At 36.9% G+C, this 26,057-nt stretch overlaps 1 protein-coding gene across 1 annotated transcript in view; it reads right to left on the bottom strand.

The window, feature by feature from the left end:
- LRRC63 (leucine rich repeat containing 63) overlaps positions 1-23,616 on the bottom strand; it is a 41,328-nt gene extending 17,712 nt beyond the window's left edge. The window contains exons 1-6 of the mRNA XM_067713189.1: positions 23,532-23,616; positions 16,415-17,092; positions 15,870-15,938; positions 12,575-12,735; positions 5,962-6,060; positions 1,058-1,194 (exon numbers count right to left, since the gene is read on the bottom strand). Of these exons, the coding sequence (XP_067569290.1) occupies positions 1,058-1,194; positions 5,962-6,060; positions 12,575-12,735; positions 15,870-15,938; positions 16,415-17,092; positions 23,532-23,616 (1,229 nt within the window). The remainder of the gene's footprint in view (positions 1-1,057; positions 1,195-5,961; positions 6,061-12,574; positions 12,736-15,869; positions 15,939-16,414; positions 17,093-23,531) is intronic.
- Positions 23,617-26,057: the final 2,441 nt, after the last annotated feature.

Raw genomic sequence — 26,057 nt, 5'->3', positions numbered from 1 at the left:
GAACTTCTTTTGCAAAATGTTAAACTATTTAAGAGTCCCTGTGCTCTTAACTTTTTGCCCTTAACCTACGTTCAATTTGTTAAAATCTAACTGGAAGAGATATCTTGTTTTGGCATTTGGTTAAGGTTTTGGTTCAAAACTTTCATTAAGACGTAAATAATTACCAGTCCATATGTGGGAAAAAAATCCATCTCTTTTATGCCTGGATATAAACATTCCTATCAGAGTTTAAAGGATCTTAGACATCATACAGTTAATTTCTTAGTTCATAGATTAGGAAATTGAGGCCTAGAATGGTTGTGTCTTTCTCCAGATCAAATAGATAATTCTCAACTTTGAAGTTAAAAGTCTAGAATTGTTTTTTTTTTCTCGATGTTTTTTTTAAAAATAAATAAATTTATTTATTTTTGGCTGCATTGGGTCTTCATTGCTGCGTACAGGCTTTCACTAGTTGTGTTAAGCAGGGGCTACTCTTTGTTGTGGTGTGTGGGCTTCTCATTGCAGTGGCTTCTCTTGTTGTGGAGCACGGGCTCTAGGCACACGTGCTTCAGTAGTTGTGGCTCGTGGGCTCTAGAGCACAGGCTCAATAGTTGTGGCACACGGGCGTAGTTGCTCCACTGCATGTGGGATCTTCCCAGACCAGGGCCCAAACCATGTCCCCTGCATTGGCAGGCGGATTCTTAACCACTGCGCCACCAGGGAAGTCCCAAGGCTAGAATTCTTAATTCCAAGTTCAGAGTTCTTTCGATATCCAAAAAGGCTACCAAGGGATAGGTGTAAGTTTCTCACCTGAGCTTCTTTATATGATTTAATCCATACTCAGATAATTGATGTCTAGATATGTATTTACTAGCCCCAGATTAATTGCCATCTATGTAGCTGGTAGGTTTTTTTTTTTTTTAACACAATAATTAGAAGCAAATCAGCTAACTGGAACTGAATAAAAATTATCAAATGGCTAAAAAGTAGCTAGCTGCTTTCAGAAGGGAAATTGATCCTTTTCTAAATTATATGCTCTTTATTTTCTGTGTTTAGAATCTCAGACTATCAACCTTACCCAGGTGGAAGCGTAGTAATCAAATTAAAGGCGATGTTGAAAGTTCTAAGGAACTTAAGTTGTTGAATTGTAGAAGGGATTTCTTTGATAGGATTATTTCTCAGATTCAGTATTTGTAAATTTTTAAGACAAAATATCTGAAGAATGGAAAAGAGAAATAAGCATGAGTAGAATACTAAAGTGTGCGAATCCTTATTTTTTACATTTTATAAACTCTTTGAACCAATGCAGTCAAATCAGTATGGTAACACTAATTGGCTGTGTCATATATCTCAATAAATACCTTTGGTAAGCCTTGAAAATAACTAACCAGCATTCAGCATTCATATGTATGATATGGTAAGATAGTGCAGCTACTGTACTCATATACCCTTGACTCAAGAATGTTCCTTTTCTAAATGGGAAAATCATCCTATTTGATCAAGCTCACGGTTTCATAAGAGACAACCAAGAATGAGGAATGTCAAGAATGAGGAATGTAGGAGATACCTGCAGAATCAAGAAAATAAGTGGAATTAACCGTAGCAATCATGGGGTGTCTGATATCATAGCCAGCTTGATTCACTCTGATATCACAGTAATTTGTAAATAACTGATTTTTCATATGAAATTTAAAAATAGAGTATGCCATTTAAATCCACAATCTTTGCTTGATTTATATATTTCTTCCTCTCTAGTGAATCTTAACAAGCTTTTACATTAGCTCTCTTTAACATTAAATTAAAACTTCTTATATCATGAAGATTTAAAATTGGTGGAGTAGAGCATGCTTATTCTTGCCATCAGAAAGTTTAAGTCCTCCAAGTTTGCTTTTTCTTTTCAAGATTGTTTTGGCTATTTGAAATCCCTTGCAATTCCATATGAACTTTAGGATCAGCCTGTCAAATTCTGAAAAAAAGGCAAGTTGTAATTTTCATAGAGAGTGCAATGAATCTGTAGATCAATTTGCAAGTATTGCCATCTTAACAATGTTAAGTTTTCAGATCCATGAACATGGGATGTCTTGTCATATAATTATGTCTTCTTTAATTTCTTTTAACAATGCTCTGTAGTTTTCACAGTATAAGTTTTGTGCTTTTGTTAAACTTCTAATTATTTTCTTCTTTTTCGTGTAAGTAGATTTGCTTTATTAATTTTGTCAGAATTGTTTGTTGCTAGTATGTAGAAATACAATTGATTTTTGTATATTGATCTTGTACACTGCACCCTTGATTAACTCACTCATTAGTTCTAATAGTTTTTAGTGAATGCCTTAGGATTTCTATATATAAGACCGTATCAGCTACAACAAAAGATAGTTTAAACTCCTTCCTTTTTAGTGTGAATGCCTTTTACTTCTTTTTCTTGTCTAATTGTCTTGGCTAGAAACTCCAGTACAATACACAGTGACACGAGTAGACATCTTCATCTTGTTCCTGATCTTAGGAAGAAAATTTTCAGTTTTTCACCATTAAGTATGGTATTGGCTGTGGGTTTTTTGTAGACACCCTTTATCAAGTTGAGGATGCCCCCCTTCTATTCATAGATGTTGAGTGTTTTTGTCATGAAAGGATGTTGGATTTTGTAAAATGATTTTTCTGTCTCTGTTGATATAATTGTATAGTTTTTTTTAACCCTTCACTATATTAATGTGGAATCACATTGATTGATTTTTGTATGTTTAACCAACCTTGCATTCCTGGAATAGATCTCACTTGGTTATGGTGGAAAATCCTCTTTATATGTTGCTGAATTTGGTTTACTAGCATTTTGTTGAGGATTATTGCATCTATATTCATGAGCTGTTGTTCTGTAGTTTGCTTTTCTTTCCATATCTTTGTCTAGTTTTGGTATCAGGGTATTACGGGTTTAATAGTTTGAATGAGAACGTTTTCTCCAATTTTTCATAGGAGTTTGTAAAGGATTGGTGTTAATTCTTTTTAAGACATCTGGCAGAATTCGCCAATGGAGCTATCTGATCCTGGACTTTGCTTTGAGGAAAGTTTTAAAATTACTACTGAAACTCTTTCTTTTTTTATAGAACCATTCAGGTTTTCTATTTATTCTTGAGTCCTTTCTTGTGTCTTCCTAAATATGTGTCCACTTCATCTACATTATCTAGTTGGCTGGTATACAGTTATTTGTAGTATTCTCTTAAAATCTTTAAAAAATTTTTCTGTAAGGTTGATATGATATCCCATCCTTCACTCCTAATATTAGTAACTTGAATCTTTGTTTTTTTCTTGGTCAGTTTATGTCAGGTTAGTCAATTTTGTTGATCTTTTCAAAGTAACAGTTTTAGGTTTTGCTGACATTGTTTTTCTGTTCCCTGTTTCACTAGTTTTTATTATGTCCTTCCTTATTCTTTCTTTAGATTTATTTAGCTCTTTTTCTCTTGTGGCTTAAGATGGAATATTAGGTTTCGATTTTTTCCTTTTTAGTATAGTAATTGATAGCTATAAATTTCCCTCTGAGCACTGATGTAGATGCATCTCATAAATTTTGGATTGTTGTGTTTTGATTTTTATTTATTTCAAAGTAATTTTCAATTTCCCTTTTGATTTCTTCATTGACTCATTGGTTATTTAAGAGTGTGTTGCTTAATTTCCAAATTTCTTTCAGCTACTGATTTCTAATTAAATTTCATTGTGGCCCAAAAATATACTTTCTGTGACTTTCAATTTTTTTTTAAATTTTTTGTAGACTAACCTATTGTCTCTTCTGCAAAATGTTCCACGTGAATTTGAGAATTATGTATTCTGCTACTTTTGGTTGGAGTGTCCCATAAATGTCTGTTAGGTCTTATTGGTTTGTAATGTTGTTCATGTCTTCCATTTCACTTTCATCTTCTGTCTAGTTGATCTGTGTGTTATTGAAAGTGGGGTATTGAAGTGTCCAACTATTATTTTTGAATTCTCTATTTCTTCCCTCAGTTCTTTCAGTTTTTGCTTCATGTATTCTGGGGCTCTGTTGTTAAGTACCTAAATGTTTATAGTTGTTACAGCATCCTGAAAGATTGACAAAATGTCCCTCTTTATCTCTAGTGACATTTTTTGTTTTAAAATTTATTTTGTCTGATATTAGTATAGTCACTCCAGCTTTCTTATGGTTGCTATTTGCATGATATATCTTTTCCTATACTTTTACTTTTAACCTCTTTGGATCTTTTACTCTTAAGTGTATCTCCTTTAGACAGACTATCACTGGGGCTGACAAACTGTATTTTTTTATTGATTGTTTCATGTATTAACATTTAATGTTATTATTGACATGGTTGGATTTACATCACAATTTCACTTATAGTTTTCTAAATGTCATGTCATTTTTGTTCCTCCTTTACTGTCTTCTTTTGCATCAACTGGATATTTTCTAGTATAACATTTAAATTAATTTAATGATTTTTTTCCCACTGTATTCTCTTCAGTTATTTTCTTAGTGATTGCTTTAGGGGTTGTAATATACACCTTGACTTACCAGAATCTACTTCAGATTTACACTAACTTAATTCCAGTGAGATATGGAGATGTTGTTCCTAGATAGCTCTATTCCCTCTTCCTTTTTTGTACTATAATTGTTATACATATTACATCTATATATGTTACAAACGTAACAATACATTATTATAATTAATTACTATTGTATGTGATTTTGTGTCTTTTAAAGAAGCTAAGAGAAGAAAGGAGACCAAGTATATATTTATATGGTTTGTTATATTTACCATTTCTGCTTCTACCTTTTCCTGTCCTAAACTATTTCAGTAGGCTCTGTCTCTGCCAGAGTCTGCCATCTTGAATTTTCCATGAAACTTGTCCAATCACCACATGTATGCCAGCCTCTAGTCTTCTATTCATTTCACTTACACTATGCTAATAACTTGGCATCATTTGCCTACCCCTAGTACGGCCCTTCCAAGCCTGGATATTGCCATTTTCATTGGAACATTTTATCTATAGCTATACAACACTGATTTGCATTTTAATGGCAAGTTCTACTTATTTCTATCACTTTAAAAATGAGCACTTTATAATTTACATCTGAAAATCTCCCATATGGTTATACATTCTGCTTGAGTGGTTAGAGTATTCTTTGGCAGATGCACAAGCCTCATATATGACTGTTTAGAAGAAAGGTTAAAATTAATGTGAAGAACTAAGATCCCTATATTCCTTGGGAATTCTTGTCAATTTGTCTTAGTCAAATTAATAAAACTAGTGTGATATACTAGAAAAGAACAAATAACTCTTCTAGTGAAAAAAAAAACACAATATCATAGAAATTATGGAAAATATATGTTTCCAATACTACATGTTTGAAATAGAAAGCAAGTCAATTTGCTAGAAATTAATTCACTAAAAGTTAATACTCTGGAAATCAATTCACAAAACAACAAAACACCCCGTGACCAATGAAACAATGACTAAAGACACTGAAAACATAATCTGTCCTAATTACTTATAATGACTTGTTTATATAATGACATTGAATCATCTCACCCCATATCTCATTATCCTTGGTATGTTTTATTAAGCAGAATATCCTATTTCAGCCTATTGTAATTAAAACTTGTTACAACATCATATTACCTTGTCACTAAACATTGCCTTTAAAGCTTCCAATTAGCATGGATAAAGTATATCTTAGGTTTTATTCAGAATCAGAAAAATAAATAATTTTATATACGTTGTACAATTATGAGAACATATTTGAGAGCCTGACCATAACACAGTCTTTGGGGATTGTGTCATGGGACTTGCTAAGAAAAATGTACTATACTTTTGGTACTTCTAAAAATAAGCCTTTTAGGATACAATCCAAAATATATTTATTTATAGTAACTCCAGGGTATCATAAGTGTCTATTTTTAAATTATAATTATTAATAATAATAAATTATGACAATATATACAATAATAAAAATGGACTCACTTCTGTGGGAAAGTAACCGATGTTATTATATGATAAATTAAGATATATCAATTGGAAAGCCAAAGATGTTAGGTCTGGACAATTCAGGAGAAAAAAGCCCTAAAAGAAAGTGACAAGAGATAAGAATTATTTACCATGCACAAAATATTTTATATTAGTGTTTAAAAAAATGAGCACATAATCTAAATGTGTGACCTAATAACAAGCCTATAATAATCTTCCATTCATTTATTTTAGTCTTTCATGATAATAATTTCTTAAATATGTAAAGAAAAAAATAGAAAAACTAAGTATTTACATCTGTAATAAATATAGTGTTACATGTGTGAAAGGCATTATTTCAGTTAATAACAAGCAAACATTTATTGACTGTCCACTACATGCTGAAATAAGTAATTAAATATATTTTATATTTAATTCTCTTTACCCCCTCTTTTTTTCATGTTTCTACTTCTATTTCTCTGTTATCTTTCTATTAATCTAACGTCTTCTTAAAATTTCTTGCTTAAATATGCCAATTTCTGATTGAGGAAAACATATGCTTTTGTTATGGACTAAATGTTCATGTTCCCCCAAAATTCATTTGTTGAAGCTCTAATCCCCAACATGATGGCATTTAGAAGTGAAGTCTTTGGGAAGTAATTTGGATTAGATGAGGTCTTAAGGATGGAGCCCTCACGATGGAATCAGTGTCCTTATAAGAACAGTGGACCAGAGATCTCTTTCTCTCCACATGTGAGGATACAGCAAAAAGTCAGCTGTGAAAAAGAGAGCGCTCACCAGGAACCAAATTGGCTGACACCTCAGTGTCAGACTTCCCAGCCACCAGAACTGTGAGAAGTAAATGTCCATTTTTTAAGCCACTCTATGGCATTTTGTCATAGCAGCCCAAATTGACCAAGACATGCTTAGTGCCCCCAGTATCTTTAATATTCCAGGAAAGTTGGTACATTTGTTTCTTAAGTATCATAGAATCAGTAGTGTTCAGCTGAATGAACCAAGGAACTCTAATGCTGAAGGATCAAACCTCAGCTTATAGTGAAGGGAGGCATTGCTACCAATGCATTGGGTTATGGCATGCACTGTATGAGAGAGATGAGGTTCATGGCTAAAGAATCTTAGAATTGACAGTACTGGTTTCAAGACTGACCTCTTATTAAAGTATCAATATTTGTAAATGTCTAGATGTTGGTAGAAATATACACCTATAGAAGAGTAGGTGTTCTTTCTTCCTGTCACTAAACATTCATCTCTTCTCGACATAACTAGTAGTACACTAAATTATGTAGCAGGAAAGTGTCTGTCACAGTCTGTAATCATTCCACTAAGTGTGCTCAGATAACTAGTGCCTTTACATTTTCTTCTGCCTGGAAAACTCTTCCCCCATCTATTCCCATGAAGTATCTTCTCACTTCATTCACAGGTTGCTTATAGGCAGCTGTCTGCTCGTAAGTCATCACATCCTATCACAAATAGCAACCTCTCAAACCAGTGCCCCATTGATGGCTTTCTGTCCCCTCCACTTGCTTTATTTTTCTTCATAACTCTTATCACCAGAGGACAGACTATATATAAATGTATGTATGTATGATCTCATCCCACTAAAGTATAAGCTCCATGAAATAGGTTTTTTTTTTCTGTTTTGCACACTGATACATAATGAGATACATAGTTTACCACTGGGTACATAGTGGGTTATTACTAAATATTGGCTGAATGAGTGACTATCCAGGACCTTCTTATTGCCTCATGGAATCCCAGGAACCTTCACTGTGGATATACTATGAGGTCTGCCCAGCATAGGTATGCTGGATCTCTCTTTTACCATCCCATCATAAAACCTGTTTGCTGCAGTTACCATGATAAGGATGTGAAGAATTAAACAACACCAAGAAAGTGGAGGCTTTCTCAAGCTCTTGAATTGCTCTAGCAACATTTAAGCATTGATGCACTGAGTCTGTATTAAATTAATCAGTACATTTTTTGTGTGTAAATTCTATTCATGTAAAATCTGTTTCCTTAATAAGTCCATGAGATAGATTAGAAGTTATTACTTTTAATTCTTTTATATCATCCCCACAGAGCTCAGGATTCTACTCTGGAGTCAAATATTCTTTTAAAATAATATTGATGACTGTGTAAGTAGATGTTTCTCTTGACTAGCTCCATTTAACTCTTTAGAAGATATACTCTTCCTCGATTTAAAGCAGGAATCAGTGAGCTACAGTCTGCCACCTGTTTCTATAAATAAAGTTTTATTGGAACACAGCCACACTCTAAGTTTGGGTGTTGTAATATGGCTGTTCTTATACTACACAACAGAGTTGATTAATTGTGACAGAGACCATGTAGACTTCAAAGTCTAAAATTTTACTTATCTGTCCCATTACAGAAAAACTTTGCCAACCTCTGATTTAAAGTAATTCACTTTGGGACTTCCCTGGTGGCACAGTGGCTAAGAATCCACCTGCCAGTGCAGGGGACACAGGTTCAAGCCCTGGACCGGGAAGATCCCACATGCTGCAGAGCAACTAAGCCCATGCACCACAACTACTGAGCCTACGCTCTAGAGCCCACGAGCCACAACTACTGAGCCCATGCACCACAACTACTGAAGCCCGTGAGCCTAGAGCCCGTGTTCCGAAACAAGAGAAGCCACCACAATGAGAAGCCTATGCACTGCAATGAAGAGTAGGCCCTGCTCGCCACAACTAGAGAAAGCCTGTGTGCAGCAGTGAAGACCCAACGCAGCCAAAAATAAATAAATTTATTTAAAAATAAATAAATAAATAAAGTAATTCACTTCAAAACCAGATAATCTGATTTTTTCACTTATACTAATGGGCAACAGCCTTGTTTCAAACCAGCCCTTCAACTAAAACCAAAAATGGAAACAAACACAACACAACAAAGACTTGGAGAATGACTAAAGTAGCTAGGTCTTAAGAAGCCAAAATTCCAGAAAGAAGGGAATCTCAGGGTGTTAAACACAGCACTCAACACTATTTTTCTCCAAAAGTCATTTGCCTAATCCAAAGCTGTGGTGGCGAACTATAGCCAGTCTCACAGGGCTAGGGAGACAAAAATTGGAATTCAGGGCTTCCCAAGGAGAAGGGACTTCAAACTTGATATGAGGTGGCTAAAAGGCTACAGCCTTAGGAAAGAAGTTTAACAGGAAATCTCTACCAAAATTAAAGTCCAGCATTAAACCAGCTGATTTTGATTAGATTAAGATGAACATCCCCTAGCCTCTTTGCCTGTCAGAAGCAACAATAAAAAAATTTTGGAAGAATATAACATTATCTATGGCCTCAAATTATTTCTACACAACATCTATCATGCAATCAAAAATAAAAAGACGTGCAAAAAGATACTTGGACAAAAATCAAGAGAAATGATAGACCATAGAAATAGGCCCATGGAAGGTCCATATTTTGGATACGTCAGATGTGTTAAACAAAAAAAAAAGTTAACTGTGATTAATAGCCTCGAAAAATCAAATTATAAGATAAAGAATTTAAAGTTCAAAGAAATTAGATTATAAAAGAAACCAACCAAAATTAAGGACTTGATAAAGGGTTTAACAGCAGATTTCACAAAGCTGAAAAGAGAATGAATGAACCAGAATTTAGGTAAGAAGAAAATGCTCAGAATAAAGCACAGAAAGTAAAAGGGATACAGGAAGAGAGTAAGGGATATATGGGACAAGATGAAAAGGCCTAAGATACATGTAGCTGGAGTCTGATAAGAAGAAGACAAAAGGAATGAGACGGGAGCAATATCTGAAGAGATAGTAGGAGAGTTACACAGGCATCAAACAATGAGTTAGCAAGTGTTCTTCCTCCTCTGATTTCTGAAGGAGTTAGCCTAAACTGATATTATTTCCTTCTTCATTGTCTGATAGAATCACCAGTGAGGCTGTTTGTGCCTGGAGCTTTCTCTGTGTGAAGGCTCTTAATTAAAATTTCAATTAGGTTTTTACAGGTGCAAGACTTTTCTGATGTTCTAGTCCTTGTTGTGTCTGTTTCAGCAAGTTGTGTTTTTCAAAAAATTTTTCCATTTCATCACAGTTGTTGCATTTATTGGGAAAATGTTGTTCTTATTATTTCATTATTTTCTATTTTAATGTCTGTAGGAAATGTGGTGATTTCCCCTTTTTAAATTTTGAATTTGGTATTTAGTGTTTCTTTTTTTCTTAATCCTATCATGGATTTAGCAATTTTATTAATTAATTAACAAAGGATATTGATCTGTAGTTTTCTTGTGGTGTCTTTATCTTCCCTTGATATCTGGGTTATACTGATAGCATAAAATGTGTTATATGTTGTTGATATTTTTACTTGTTAAAAAATGTATTTGGTCATCTGAATGACCAAAATATATTTCTCATATATAGTTGGACTTTATCCATGGTTCCTCGCTACCAGCTCCCAAAACCCTTGGAATTTCCTGAACAATAAGAGCAATGGGAGCATCTTTTGTCATAATACTTATTCTCTTATCTTCAGCTCCTGAAATTGAATCAGAACCATAAAGGCGAAATGGGTGTCTTGTTATTCATAACAAACACCTTTCCACAACAACTGGATTTATGTTGGTGAGGTGACTTTTGAAAGGGGCTGGGTGTCAGAAGAACCAACCATGTGATTAGAAGGTTGGAACTTTCAGTCCCCTCACCTCTGAAGAGGGAAAGGGATTGAAGACTGAGCTCAATCAGCAGTGGCCAATGATTTAATCAATTATACTATTAATGAAACCTCCATAAAAACCAGAAGGACAGGATTTGGAGAGCTTCCAGGTCTGTGAACACGTGGAAATTTGGGGAGAGTAGCACCTGGAGAGGGTGTAGGGTCTCCACACCCTTTCCTCATACCATGTCCTATGTTTTTCTTCATATAACTGTTGATTCACATCCCTTAATATCCTTTGTAATAAACCAGTAATCAAGTAAGTAAATAGCTTTCCTGAGTTCTGTGAGCCACTCTAGCGAATTAATCAGGAGTGGTCGTGGGAATTTCTGATTTATAGCCAGTCAATCAGAACTATAGGTAACAACTTGTGATTGGCATCCTGAGTTGGAGGGGGTCCTTGGAACCTCCAGTCTGTAGGTGGTTGGTCAGAATCACAGGTAACCACCTGGGCTTGTGATTGGCGTCTGAAGTGTAGAGCAGTCTTATGGGACTGAGCACTTTACGTGTGGAATCTGATGTTATCTCTGGGTAGATAGTGTCAGAATTGAGTTGAATTGTAGGACACCCAGCTGGTGTCCAAGAACTGTTGGGTGATGTGGGATTCCCGCCCCCTCCACCAGCACAACAGTGGAATTGGGTGGTGTTCCTTCCTCTTTTATTTTCTGAAAGATTTAGAGAAGTATATATGTTCCTTTTTCTTTAAACGATTAGCAGAATTCACCCATAAAGCTATCTGGACCTGCACTGTTCTTTGTTGGGAGGTTTTGATTATTTATTCAATCTCTTTACTTTTTATAGGTCTGCTCAAATTTCTATTTGTTGTTGAGTCAGTTTTGGTAATTTATGTTTTACTAGAAAATGTTTCATTTCATCTAGGATATTTAATTTGCAGGCATGCAGTTGTTCATAGTATTCTCTTATAATCCTTTCTGCTTCTGTGAAGCCAGTAGAAATGTTTCCATTTTCATTTCTGATTTTATTTATTTGGACCTTCTCTCTATTTTTTCTTAGTCTAGCCAAAGGTCAACTTTGTCATTCTTTTCAAAGAACTAACTTTTGGTTTCATTGATTCTCTCTATTGCTTTTCTATCCTCTGTTTCATTTATCTCTGTTCTAATCTTTATTTCCTTCTTTCTGCTAATTTTGGGTGTAGTTTGCTCTTTTGTTCAAGTTCCTTAAAGTGCAAAGTTAGGTTACTTATTTGAGATCTTTCTTTTCCACATACCCCTTCCCCACACACATCCAGTACATCTCCCGACATCAACATCTCACACACCAGTATATTTGTCACAATCAGTGGACTAACATTAGCACATCATTATCAACATAAATCTGTAAATTATGTTAGAGTTCAGACCTTTTGTTGTATATTCAATGGGTCTTGACAGATGTATAATGAAATGTGTATCCATTATGACAGTATCCTACAGAATAATTTCACTGCCCTAAAAATCCCCTGTGTTCCTCCTATTCATCCTTCCCTCCCTCCCTCCAAAATCCCTTACAACCACTGATATATTTACTGTCACCATAGTTTTGCCTTTTCTGGAATTTTTGTTGTTGTTGTTATTCCACGTTTACTACATTACTGCCTCCTTGGTGTTTAATTAATTTTTTGTAATCTGTCATGTTGATTCCTTTCTCATTCCCTTTTGTGTACATTTTTAAGATAGTTTCTTAGGAGTGGTTACCATGAAGATTACGATCAGCATCCTAAATTTAAAACATCTAGTTTGGATTGATACCAAGTTAACTTCAACAGCACACAAAAGTTTTGTTACTGTACAACTCCATTACTCCCTCAACCACCACCACTTTATGTTGTTCCTTCAATACCATGGAGAATAACCTAAGTTAGGAAACCTAAAACAAAAATGACCGATAATACAACAGGAAGTTGCCATTGAGAAGACGTAGTATACCTTAAGATTAAGTGCATTTCTTCCATGAATTTGACAGGTTACTATGGCCATCTTGGTCATGGCTGTTACTGTTCCATAGCGTGTTGCCACAACAGCCTTAAAACCTTCACAATGTACGATATGTGACACTGAGGTTTCGATTTTTCTAGATTTAATGCTACCTAAATAAACAAAACAAGACAGGAAACGTAAATGTGTCATCACTTAGAGTGAAAGTTAAAAGGTATTCATGTTATGATAACAGTAAGTCATCATAAATAGGTTACCTGGATGCCTCCTTTGGAAGAGATTCCCCATAACTTTCACCCACCCAACCTCATGTTGGAGATTCCCTATAACCTCCATCCACCCAACCTCAGTTGGTTCTGTTGGCCAAACATTTTAATATTAGATAGCAGACTAATATTAGATAGCAAACTTTTCTTCCCAAAAGAAAACCATAAGCTCATAGATATCTACCTCAATAATTTAGATTCCATCAGTCTGAGTCTTGTGCTATATGTAAAAACATCTTATTTTATGATGAATTACATAAACAACTTCTTTCTTCACAAAATGAATAAAGGACATCATATAAGCATATATCAGATAGAGATCATATCCCAAGGAGAAATCTTGCTTTTTGCTTTAATATCGCATTGATGCATGATTCAAATACCCTATGTAACTAAGCTCTTCCCTCAGTTTAAAGACCTCACACAAGAAAGGGGTGGGGGGAAGCAGACAACTCAGGAGTAGCCAAACAGCGACCACCTACATTTACTTTATCACAACCCTTGTGGGTTTCCCCTTTTGTCAAAAATGGCATGTTCAAGCACACACCCAGGTGTGGCAGGAAAATATTTTGAAATATATTTTACACTTCCAGCCATTCTTGCTGTATTACTTGCTGCAGCATATTTTATCATCTGAATAATTCTTATACCATTGCTTCAATGAGAAGAAACGAGGCATCCTAGACCAAAGAAAACAATGTTCAGTTGTTAATTTCTAAAATAGGCCTTTGTGCCCATTTCAGGTCAATCGATGTGAAAGTTAACCACAGAATGAAGAAAGATGTATGATGTGATATGGAGATTCCTTGTCTTTTGGGAGGGAATGGAGCAAGAGGAATGGAGAATGAGTTAAGAATTAAGTCTGTGGCCTGCTTCCTGCCCACCCACACTTATGGGCTAAGCTCAAGCAGTTGATTTTTGAGTGAAAAGGAGGGAGATGGAGGTGCAGAGGTGGTTAGAAATTCCCTGAAAGATCTCTGAAGGATCTCAGGATGCTTAAACTTCCCTGGGAACTTTTCAAAGAGGGAAACACCAGAGTGGAATAAACTCCCTAAGTCAGAAATGGTAACATGACTGGTTTAGGCCTATGATGTGGAGGAGACCCAGTGGTTAATTTATGTCACAGACAGGGATAGGGAACTGCTGGAAGGGTAGTGTGCTCAGAAAGTCTTATGGCTGCTGTAGTTAATGATAAGACAGTGTATATTTGAAAGTTTCTGAGAGAGTGAAGCCTAAAATTTCTTGTAGCAAGAAAAAGTTGTCAGGTGATGGGTATTAACTGAATTTATTGTGGTAATCATTTCACCATACTGTATATTCATGTATCAAATCATTATATTGTATACCTTAACTTTATACAGAGTTGCATGTGAATTGTATCTCAATACAACTGGGGAAAAAAGAGAAAGTTTTATGTCTGGAGTGTTCTTCTGTGTATAATCTCCTACTAAACACATCTGTGAATCGTTAATTTGTTATATTACTTTTTCTGGTCTAAAATTTTATATGACTCTAATTTTTAAAAGCAGAAATTCCAGTTCTCTGATAAAATTCTTCAACTTTTCATTTTCTTCAACATAGTAATCATAGTTATTTTAACATCCTTGTTTGAAAACCCCAATACCTGATCCTATGGTTCTCTTTCTTTTGCCTCTTTCTACTGGTTCCCAGACCTTTTATCCTGTTTTTAGGATGCCTTGTGATTTTTAAGTTTAATGCTGGACATTGTGAATGAAAATTTTAAAGGGTCTGGATAATATTATCTGTTTCTAATAAGTGTTAGGTTTTCTTTGACTAGGCAGGAAGTACCACTTTGATTTATCAAGGATTGGTTTTGAGTTTTGTAGGGGATAACCTATTTTAGTTTTGTCCTTTCTCCTAGAGCATCATTCTTATTCCCAAGGCATAGGTCTTCTGGGTCTGCAACTGAAAGCCCAGTGTGTTTACCAAGGCCCCTTCATTTCAGCAGAGCTTGACCTCCAATAATTGCCTTCTGTGCAACTGTCAAAATCTAGGTGCACTTCCTTAGCATCTCAGCTGATGGTTTCTGCTGTGTTTCTTAGCGTATTGTCCTGTACATGCCCAGCTTAGAAATCAGCCAACACTCTTATGGGAGTTTGTATGCAGGTATTTGAATTCCGTTCTCTCCTCTCTGATATATTACCCCTCTATCCCAGCTATCTTGTCAACTCTGACGTCTGACTGCTATCTCTTCAATCCAGTAAAACTATCACCTTCTTTCTACCTGTGCCCTGTTCGCCAACACCACAAATCCCCTCAAGAAAAAGCCAAGGTAAATGTACAGCTAATTCAGCTTATTTCCAAGATGGTAACCACTCAAGTCATGCTTACAAGGGTTACTCTCCAGTAACCTCAGTGGTTATTTTATATATTTGTGGGCAGCTTTAATAACTGATTTTGGTGGGAGGGATTGTCCAATACAAGCTACTCAGTCTTGGCTAGAACCAAAAGTCATTAGGTTATTTAAAAATCTGAATCTGATCATTCTAATAGCTGGAACTCCTGTGGGTATGTTTCTACTGCTTACTGTTGCTGCTAGTTTTCATTCATTTTGTTTTTCTTTGTGTACCTGACAATTGTGAATTGTTTACTATACACTGTATTTGTGAAATCGTTTATAGAAATAGTGTGAGACGTAGGATGATGTAATCTTTCTCTAAAGATGATTTCTCATTTGTTTCTGCTAGGTAACTAAGGTCAAAGCACTTAAAACAGTGCTGGCACATGGCAAGCAGTTAACTGTCATGATTGCATGTCTATCTTCTCCATCCAGATTAAGAATACTCCATCTTATATGTTCCCAACATCAGTACAAAGTTGGGTTTATAGTCAACACTCTAAAAATAGTTGCTGAGTAAATAGCTTAAGGAATGGAAAATGAGGTGGGACATATGTGTGAATCACACACATATACACAAACACACAAAATCACAAATACTTTTATGGAGAGATAATCATATATACAATTTTTAAAAGAATGATATAAACCTAGCATTTACCTTCACATACGTTCAGCATGCTTTGCTTTGGGACACTTTCTACACGTTCATATTCTGTTACATGACTTTCTAGGAAAAAAATTTAAAATAGGATAATGTTTAAATTCGTGTGAAAATTCATGTTGAGGGTATTATGACTTCATTATAATTGTTCATCTTTTAATGAATTGAAGTTATCCATGGAAAAGTGCCCATGAAGGCATCCATGAGCACTGGCATTCTGCTTCTAGAGTTCATCTAGACCACCTTACAGACGACTGTTCATTCACACTCCTCCTTTATGTGAGCTTTTCTGATCCTTTGAACTGCTTTATCTGGTTCCCATCACCACCATCTGGGTGGAGTTCCCAGTTTGCCCTTGGCAGACCTGCAAGGTCAGGATTTCTGCTACTGCATTCTGCCCCATATATTAAATGTACAGGTGAAAAGGGATCCCACCATCCCCCTTGCAGACCCAAGGGGGAACCACCATATGCTTGGATGCCTTCTCTCCCTTTTGCTCTACTTGACCCCATTATTACAGACCATGTTCAGACTGGATTTACCTATCACAGACTGTCTTAGAGGTTTCCTTGGTAAAACTGGCGTCGGTGTGAAAATGGAACCTGGAAAATCTTTAATATTTAGTGTCACCGTACGACATTGTAAACGGTCAGACTGCTGACTTTCAGCTTTAACAGGTATAGTCCTCGGTACAGGGATTGGCACTGTTGCACTTAAACGTAACAGGGGCTGCTTAAAAGTATAGGTACTGCTCATTTGTAAAAACTGGTCAGAATGAACTTCCTTGAGTTTGGGAGTGGGCACTGAAGAAGGGGCACTTGGTAATTTGGAGAACTCTGAGGAGAGAATCAGAATCCCTTTTAAAATGTTAGCATAAATATTTGTTATTTTTAATGGCTCTTCTGATTTTCTGGAACTTTCCATCTTGCTTGTTTCTTTCCCAAAAATTCGACTTGAAGCTGAACAACACTTGGGAAAAAATATGGAACCAGTAGCAGTCTCTGGAATGTGCCAATAGACATGCTTAGAAGATTTTGTGGTTGTTGAAATAGTAGTCACTCTTTTTTGTACATGATGATCAAGAAAGAGATTTTGAATATTAACAGGGGGTTGTGACTGATCTCTTGGAACATCAGGAAAACTAGTTTTATCTCTTTCAAATGAAGCGGTTTTATCTGGAATGAACCGTACACGTGGTAGCTTAGTTTCACCAGTCTTTCCTAAACCAGAAAAAAAAAAATAAGGCAGAATTAGATTATGTTTATCAAGGTGTCAGGGGCAGAACTATTAACGTCTCAGCATTCATAGCTTTTCTTTATCCACTCACCCTCTCTCACCTTATAAAAACGTTTCTGTATACACTCACTCAGCTATCAGGACTTCTGCTTACCTTACTGGGATAAAGTTTGCATGAACAATTGGAGAATCAGGAAGGCTAAATTATACTAGATTTAGAAAGAGTAGGGGGCTACTCCTGGAAGAACAGAATGGATGAAGAAGAGTAGGACATAAAAGGAGATTTTTGAGCAGTTGCCACAGAAAACTCTGGCAATATGGAGAGGTAAAAATGACGCAGTGAAGTTTCGCTATTTATCATTATCACTTCCTCATTTGAAACTTCTTTGAGCAAAGATTTACATTTCTTTTCAAAGCCAGATATCAGACCAAGATGGCTTTGGAACATGATAACATGCTGGTACTGGCTACAGGGTACCACGAGTTCACTCAGGTTACAACCAGAAGTATTCTTATCTCTCTTAGGTTCAGAAAATGCACTGTGCCTGCATTCTTAGGGACCTCACTATATCAAATCGTGCTTTCTCTTTCTTCTGTGACAGAATGTTAAATAACATTTTTGTCCATCATCTCAGTTGAGTACAATAAATGATGAGGACCTCAGCATTCTGATGAGAAGATAAGAGATTCATTAAGGCAAGATTTGCAAAGAGATGGCCAAAACAAGCCCAAGTCTCACCTGTTGTCTGTATATGAGAGATGGCTAGAGGTTCATCTACATTCGCAGAGAGGATTTCTTCTCAATTGAGCTATTGGTGAGCTATGTGTTTCTCAGATCTTCCCCTCCTTGTGGTGGGTAGAGGAGGATTTACCCCGACCTCAAACCAAGTGAGGGGGATTCTCAGAGAACCATCTACAGAGCACAGGAGTGTATGCCACAAGGAGAAGATAACATCTCATCATTCCCTGCCATGGTTCCCCCAACCCCCTTATACCTACAGAGTAACAGAAATGTATTGGCCCTCCCATTGCTGTGTCGCAACTTGTGTAAGGCAAGAGAATCCTTGAATCTACTTGACCTCTACCTTCTGGCATTTCAGGGGGGTACAGAGACTGATGACGGATTCTCACCTTCACTCTTAACTCCTTAACTCTTTCCCACTCCTAGCCACACCTATGAAGATACCAGAAACTATGAGTTGGGGAAGAGAAGTAAAAGAACAAGATGGATGCATTTATCATGCCCCTGTTTCCCTTGGCTTGTCTAAAAATTAGCAGACCTAGTCTGAGCTGGGAGAAAGGGCAAGGTTTAATTACATGCTAGATGAAAGTATTGATTTAGATTGGACTTAATATCTAAAAATGAGACAAGGCTAATAGATGAAAGTGACTAGAAAAGCCTCGGTAGAGAGATGTGTGCCGTGTGAGTTTAAAGAGCAGTAGTAGGAGAAGGATAATGTTTGCTTCCTGCTTATATGGAACTTATCAAAGCTAGCTCGTTCCATAAAATGGTTACACCACCATGTTCAACTTTCCTTTCTCTCTCTCTCATATTAAAACAAAACATAACATGAGCAAAATCTAGGTGATGTTAGGTGTGGCAGTGACTTTTATTCTTAATGTATTTTTTTATTGGAATATAGTTGCTTTACAATGTTGTGTTAGTTTCTGCTGTGCAGCAAAGTGAGTCAGTTATACATACACATCTATCCACTCCGTTTTTTTTAGATTATTTTCCCATACAGGTCATTACAGAGTATTGAATAGAGTTCCCTGTGCTATTCAGAATGACTTTTTAGATATGACACCAAAACAACAATCCATGAAAGAAAACATGGTTAAGTTAGACTTCATTAAAATTAAAAACTTCTACTCTGTGAAAGACATTCTTAAAAGAATAAAAAGACAAGCCATGCACTGAGAGAAAATATTTGCAAAACACTCATCTGATAAAGGAATTGCATCCAAAATAAAGAGGTCTTCAACTCAACAATAAGAAAACAAGCCAATGAACATAGCTACTCCAGCTTTTTTTCTTTTTTTTTACATCTTTATTGGAGTATAATTGTTTTACAATGTTGTGTTAGTTTCTGCTGTATAACAAAGTGAATCAGCTATACATATACGTATATCGCCATATCCCCTCCCTCTTGTGTCTCCCTCCCACCCTCCCTATCCCACCCATCTAGGTCACAAAGCACCGAGCTGATCTCCCTGTGCTATGCAGCTGCTTCCCACTAGCTATCTATTTTACAGATTGCCAACAAACACATGAGAGGATGCTCATCGTCACTAATCATTAGAGAAATGCAAGTCAAAACCACAATGAGGTATCACCTCACACCAATCAGAATGGCCACCATCACAAAATCTACAAACAAATGCTGGAGAGAGTGTGGAGAAAAGGGAACCCTCTTGCATTGTTGGTGGGAATGTAAATTGATACGGACACTATGGAGAACAGTATGGAGGTTCCTTAAAAAACTAAAAATAGAACTACCATGTGACCCAGCAATCCCACTACTGGGCATATACCCTGAGAAAGCCATAATTCAAAAAGAATCATGTACCACAACGTTCACTGTAGCACTATGTACAATAGCCAGGACATGGAAGCAACCTAGGTGTCCATCAACAGATGAATGGATAAAGAAGATGTGGCACATATGTACAATGGACCATTACTCAGCCATAAAAAGAAATGAAATTGAGTTATTTGTAGTGAGGTGGATGGACCTTGAGTCTGTCATATAGAGTGAAGAAGTCAGAAAAAGATATTACTGTATATTAACACATATATATGGAATCTAAAAACAAAAATGGTTCTGATGAACCTAAGGGCGGGACAGGAATAAAGACGCAGACATAGAGAATGGACTTGAGCACACTGTGGCAGGGGTGGAGGGCGGGGGATGGGAAGCGGGGACGAAGTGAGAGAGTAGCATTGACACATATACACTTCCAGATTTCTTTTGATTAGTGTTAGTATGATGTATCTTTCTCTATCCCTTTACATTTCATCTATCTGTGTTTTTATATTTAAAGGAAGTTTCTTGCAGACAGTATATAATTAGCTCTTGTCTTTTATCTACTCTGACAGTTTCTATCATTTAAGTGGTACACTTAGACCATTCACGTTTTAACGAATTACTGACATCATTGGCTTAACATCCACCACATTTGTAAAGTTTTCTATTCATCGCAGTTGTTTTACTTCTTTGTCTTTTTGAAATCTTCCATTCTTTTTCTGTCTTTTCTGGTTTTAGGTGAGAATTTTATGAGTCAGTTTCTCTCCTTCAGTTTCATTCCTTTCTTAGCATATCAATTATACTTATACAATTTTTTAAAAAGTGGTTGCCCTAGAGTTTGCAATATACATTTACAGCGAATCTAAGTCTACTTCCAATAAACACTACACCGCCTAATGGGTATGGCAAGTATCTTTTAACAGAATAGTCCCAATTCTTCTCTCCGTTCCTTATAACACCGCCGTCATTCGTTCCATTTATCCTTGTGCTATAATCACCCAGTACATAGTTGCTATTCTTGCTTAGAACAGAGACTTACCTATACGATCAAGTGAGATCACTTATCCTTCTCTGACACTCTTCTTTTTTTAGGTAGACCTGAGTTTCTTTTGTTGCTCACACAGTGTGGAATACTTTCTCTTACCAACCAATTTAAATCATTTTCCTTTGCCAAAGTCTACCTTAAACCTTATACAATCCATCCTTCTTGATTAACACAACCCATACTTACTGTTCTCATTACTTAATTAAACAAACATTTAACACCTCCCATGTGCTAGCTGTACACATAGTGCTGAGGGGACAATCACACAGCACAAACCTTACTACCATCAAAGATCTCATGATTTAATATAGAAACTAGGCAGGTAAACAGTTACACTAGAGAATAAGAGCTCAGTAAGGGGGTAGATAGGGGATACTCTGGGACCATAAAGGTAAGCACTCTGACTGGGTGCAGAGAGAAGAGGTGCTTAGGGAAATCTGCCCAATGAAGATATCTGTCTTCTCAATTTAGACTTCCCTATTTTTTAAATTTTTATTTATTTATTTATTTATTTTTGCGGTACGCAGGCCTCTCACTGTTGTGGCCTCTCCCGTTGCGGGGCACAAGCTCCGGAAGCGCAGGCTCAGCGGCCATGGCTCACGGGCCCAGCCGCTCCGCGGCATGTGGGATCTTCCCGGACCGGGGCACGAACCCGTGTCCCCTGCATCGGCAGGCGGACTCTCAACCACTGCGCCACCAGGGAAGCCCGTAGACTTCCCTATTTTTTGATACATTTCCCCATCCCCATGATTTCTTTTCTTTTTCTTCTAGTACGTTAAAATTCCACTTTTCCAATAGACTCCTCTGCCATCAAAAACTACATGGGTCTCCTCTATAATTAAACATATTTCATTTCACTTTCACTAATTCCTCAAGTCTTAGTTCACACCCCATTCCTGCCCCAGGGTTTCTCACATTTATGAAGTACTACTGTCTGTACCATTAATTGGGCATAAATTCTATGCTCTTTGTGTTATTATTTAAGGTACTTACTGTATGTGAATCTCATCTTTAGAGTTTAACTAAAGTTCTTGAAAGGTCCTGAAAGGCAGGGACCAGATCAATCGTGTCATTCATTCCCTACAGCGTTTAGCATTGTATGCAAACTGCAGGTATTTATTTCAGGTTTTTATTTCAGCGTTTGAATATTCATTTTTATAAATTGTATTTCAGTCATTTTAAGTATTCATTCATTTATTCGAGTATTTTGAACATCTACTATATGCAAAGCACTCTGCCCAGAACCTTTGGAGACACAGGATTACTAATAGTTAAGGTCATTGAATCTCCATGTTGTCAAAAGCAGGAAAGCCCCCCCCCACAAAAAAATTATCCAGCCCCAAATAGCAAGAGTGAGAAACTCTGTACTAGAGGATAAACTTCAACCAAAAGATAAACGGAAAAACTACAACCAAAGAACTAGTAGTGAGCAGTATATCTACATAACTGTGGGTATTATTATTACAGAACAGATTGTAAATGCAGAAATGTAGACCATTATAGAAATGTAGAAATGATATAACAAAAGTTGGTAGGGAAAGTGAGAGAGGAAATTGGATGTAACATAGGTATGTTGATTGACACATCTTTAATAGCCATGGATCAAAAGGTAATGATTTAGCACTGTAAATCAAGTTAGACTAGGCACGTTTTAACAGTATAAATGCCGACACTAAAATAATATAATCAACTAAAATCAGGGGGTGGAGGAGACTGAAAAGGGGAAAGAAGAGGAAATATGCTAATTTTACCATTGCTTATAAGTAAGGAGTTAATAAATACCATATACAGAAATAGAGGATCAAGGGTATTATATAAAGTTATAAAAGTGGCTCATCTTTACTTCACAGCACTTATCACGGATAATTTTACATTTAGTTGTATGATCATTGGATCCCACCAGAGGGTAACTAAGAAAGAGGAGTGGCAGACTCGGTTTTGCTCACTATTATATCTCCAGTTGTTAGCACTGTGCTTATAAGTACACTCTGTTCTCATGATTTGTGGCAGTTCTGTTCTGTAGTCTCAGTGAGCACTGAGTTATCCAACACTGAGCCATTACTTCTTGGGAAGATACGGGGTTAGGTTCCTCCAAGCCTCTGGTCTCAACATTATCAGCAGCCAATCAATACATAACCTTGTTTTATATGTGCTTCTATTTCAAGACACTTTATTTAATATAGATCGTTCATTCATTAACATTGAACTCTCAGCCAACAACGCTGTAACTCAGGCCTGAAGGTAGCTTCTCTAAGGCATATATTTTCTCCATAAGGCACATCACAGCCTTCTTGTACTATACTTAGGGGCTATGTTAGACTGTTAAATCACCAACAGAAAGTACAGAATTCAGAAAGCATGGCACTAACTAGACCAGGAAAAGGGCAGTTATTTGTAATATGAGAGCTAAAACAAGAAGGCACAGCCATATCTTTCTTTGACCTCAGCTGGGAACATGTGTGTTTTCAATGCCCTGCATGTGTCCGAGAATTATCATATATACCCGCCTCCTGCACAGTTTCACTATTATAAAAGGACTGAGAAAGAGCTCTATATACTGCTCCAAAGTGTTCTTCATGGTATATTTTGGAGCTAAAAAGACAAAATATAGTACAGTGTACTGATTCAGGAGTTACAAATAGATTCTAGCAGTTAGGTAAATTCACTCCTACAGAATCCACAAATGATGAGGATAAACTGTACTTGTAGAAATGAATTGGATGTTACCATCTTACAACAAACATTTGTAAGTTGCTGGTTATTAGTGAATGTCCTTATTGCGATTCTGAGCTGTGCAGGTTGAGAGACTTCTGTAAAAAATAAAGTTAAACATCTGAGTAATGCACATACCTGCACGGGCTTTCTTCTGACATAAAGACAGCTTAGGGAGATTTGGAGGTAAGGGTCTTCTAAGAAGTTGCGGATGGTTTTGCATTTTACTAATAAGCACTGTTTTTCACAGCTATTGAGAATTGAAAAGTTTTTGAATGTGTTTGAATTGTTGCTGAAAAATAATTCATTCGAATGCAGATTACATCCTAATGAAACTTGTTCTACACTAATACTATACCGGGTCCAAGCAGAATTCCTATAAAAGGAAAAGAGGGGAAGAAAATAATTTCTTAAAACTTCTAGAAAGAATCTAAATAAAATTTAGGTTTATAATTAATACAAAATTTAAAAATACATATACTATTACCAATCAGGATCATTCTAAAATTTCACATGTTAGCAAAAAGTTCAGTCAGTGTTATTTCAGCTAGTAAATACTGATTTTCCAGAACAGTAGAACTGACACTCATTTTTTTCCTACCTCCAAAATATTATCAATTTATAAATTTGGAAAGAGTTTTTGGTCAAAAAGGTGAGGAAGTCCTTCCATGGCCTCTGAAGACCCACAATACCTAACTCTTCACAAATAAGTTGTTTCCTTTCTGTAATAATGACTTATTTTAAATTTCAACCACTACACTTGGGCCATAACTATTTAACCCCCCCCCCAAAAAAATGGTCTTCAATATAATGAGATTTTCCAGGATCGCGGTCCCAATTAGTACTGTTTGAGAAATGACGCCAGAAGATAGAACCAAATATGTGTGCTTAGTCGCGACAATATGAAAGTGCCTGGGACATCACTATTCCGTTGACAGTCTAGGCGGGTACGCTCTGGAGCTGCACAAATGGGCCGCTTTATCCCCCCAGGATGACTTGCACACAAGCACTCAAGGTATGCTTCCTGGTAGTACGTCCCACTTGATGCCTGTAATTTTCCGTTCTTATTATTGGAAGAGATGCTTGGAAACGTTGGACTTGCACGCTCTCCTTTAGGGCAATCAGCTGCTTCTCAAAACAATCAGCTTTTCCTTTTTTTATCTCCTCTTCCTGGGAATTTAGGCAGGTTAAGGGCAAGTGAGGTCGCAGGTCTTCCCGCGGTATACGCTGTCCGGAAAGAAAGCACTCAAGCCACCCTCACCCAACCGCCAGGTGCGACCCGAGGCCAAGGAGACAGGCCCTAGCAACCGGAAGCCGATAAAAGCGTCCCGGCCGCCGGAATGCGCAGGCGCAGAGGGGAGGGCGGGGCCGGGCGGGGCCGGGCGGGGAGCGCACCCGCCTGCGGAGCACTGCGCAGCGGGTCCCGCCCCACCGGGCGGCGCGCGCCGAGGCCATTCGCTTTGCCCAGCCGCTGTGCCGGGCTGCAGGAGAAGCCCGCTCCACGTGCACCTGCTGTACGGAACCCCGTGGTGACAATCGTTATTACTGTTTTTATTCTTAATGACAATGACCACTATTATGTATTTACTTTCCTCGCTTGCAAGGTGCTTAACTCGGGTGTCTAGGGTCCAGGCTGGCATTCTTTCATGCTGCACTTCTGCGCAGCCGGGTCCCGGGGCTGATTTTACAGGGCCCCTGAATAGCGAACATTCTGTTTTGTTTCTCTTCCTTTAATGCAACCTGTTTTGTCTTTCTGATCCTTTAAAGTGCCTGGATGAATAGGAAATGTGTAGGCATAGGGGCATTAAGGATCCAAGAAAGCTTTAAAAGAAGCCCATTTCTCACTGTCCTAGTTATTTGTTCTGACTATCGTGTTGTGACTTGTGTCGTGTGTCATGTTGTTGATGAACCTGTACGTACAGTGATCGATACGTCGTGTGTGTTTGCATGTATGCGCATGTGTTTCTCTGGAGATTTGATGGAAAAAGTGCGAGAGGGAAAACTCATTAGGTAGGTGTGTAAATCCCAGCTCAGAAAGTGAAGTAGATGGAGCTACCTTCCAGTCTCGTGTTTTGTTTTGTTTTGCTTTATTTTGTAAGTACAAGTGTAGGAACTTTAGTACAGTTGTTGGAAGATGAGACTTGTGTGTAAATCTTTGTAACTCTGGGGTCTTTCAAGATTTACTCCCTAACCAAGTCTTCCTTTTTCTCCTTAGGAGCAAGCATATATTTTTAAACAGTCAGTGAAAAAAGTGGAAAAGTAAAAAAGTATTTCATCAGACTCTGGGAAATATTCTGCACCTTGTTTTCCTTTGTATGTAGTTTCTTTTCCTTGTAAGATAACTATGTCCCAATTAAGCTGCTGCTCAACACTATGAATTTATTCCACTCAATCGACTGCATAAATTAATTAGCTTCTCAGAAAGCTAAGAAAGTTGACAATAGGCAGATCCGTTTGCTAGGTTTTGTCTCAAGTAATATTTGTTGTGCATATTTTGTAAGTGTGAAAAATGTTTATATTTTTAACCATGAAAAATATTTATGTTCCAATAGATAAATTGAGTCAGGTTCCTATCCTCTTAAAATTTGCTTGAACCGTGAGAACTACTGGGATTCAGTTTTACTGACCAATGCTTGGCCTTTAAAATTTGTACTTAGTATTGCA

Source organism: Pseudorca crassidens, chromosome 18, assembly GCF_039906515.1.
Source record: "Pseudorca crassidens isolate mPseCra1 chromosome 18, mPseCra1.hap1, whole genome shotgun sequence".
Classification (NCBI taxonomy): Eukaryota; Metazoa; Chordata; class Mammalia; order Artiodactyla; family Delphinidae; genus Pseudorca; species Pseudorca crassidens.
This window is presented reverse-complemented; position numbering and strand designations above follow the sequence as displayed.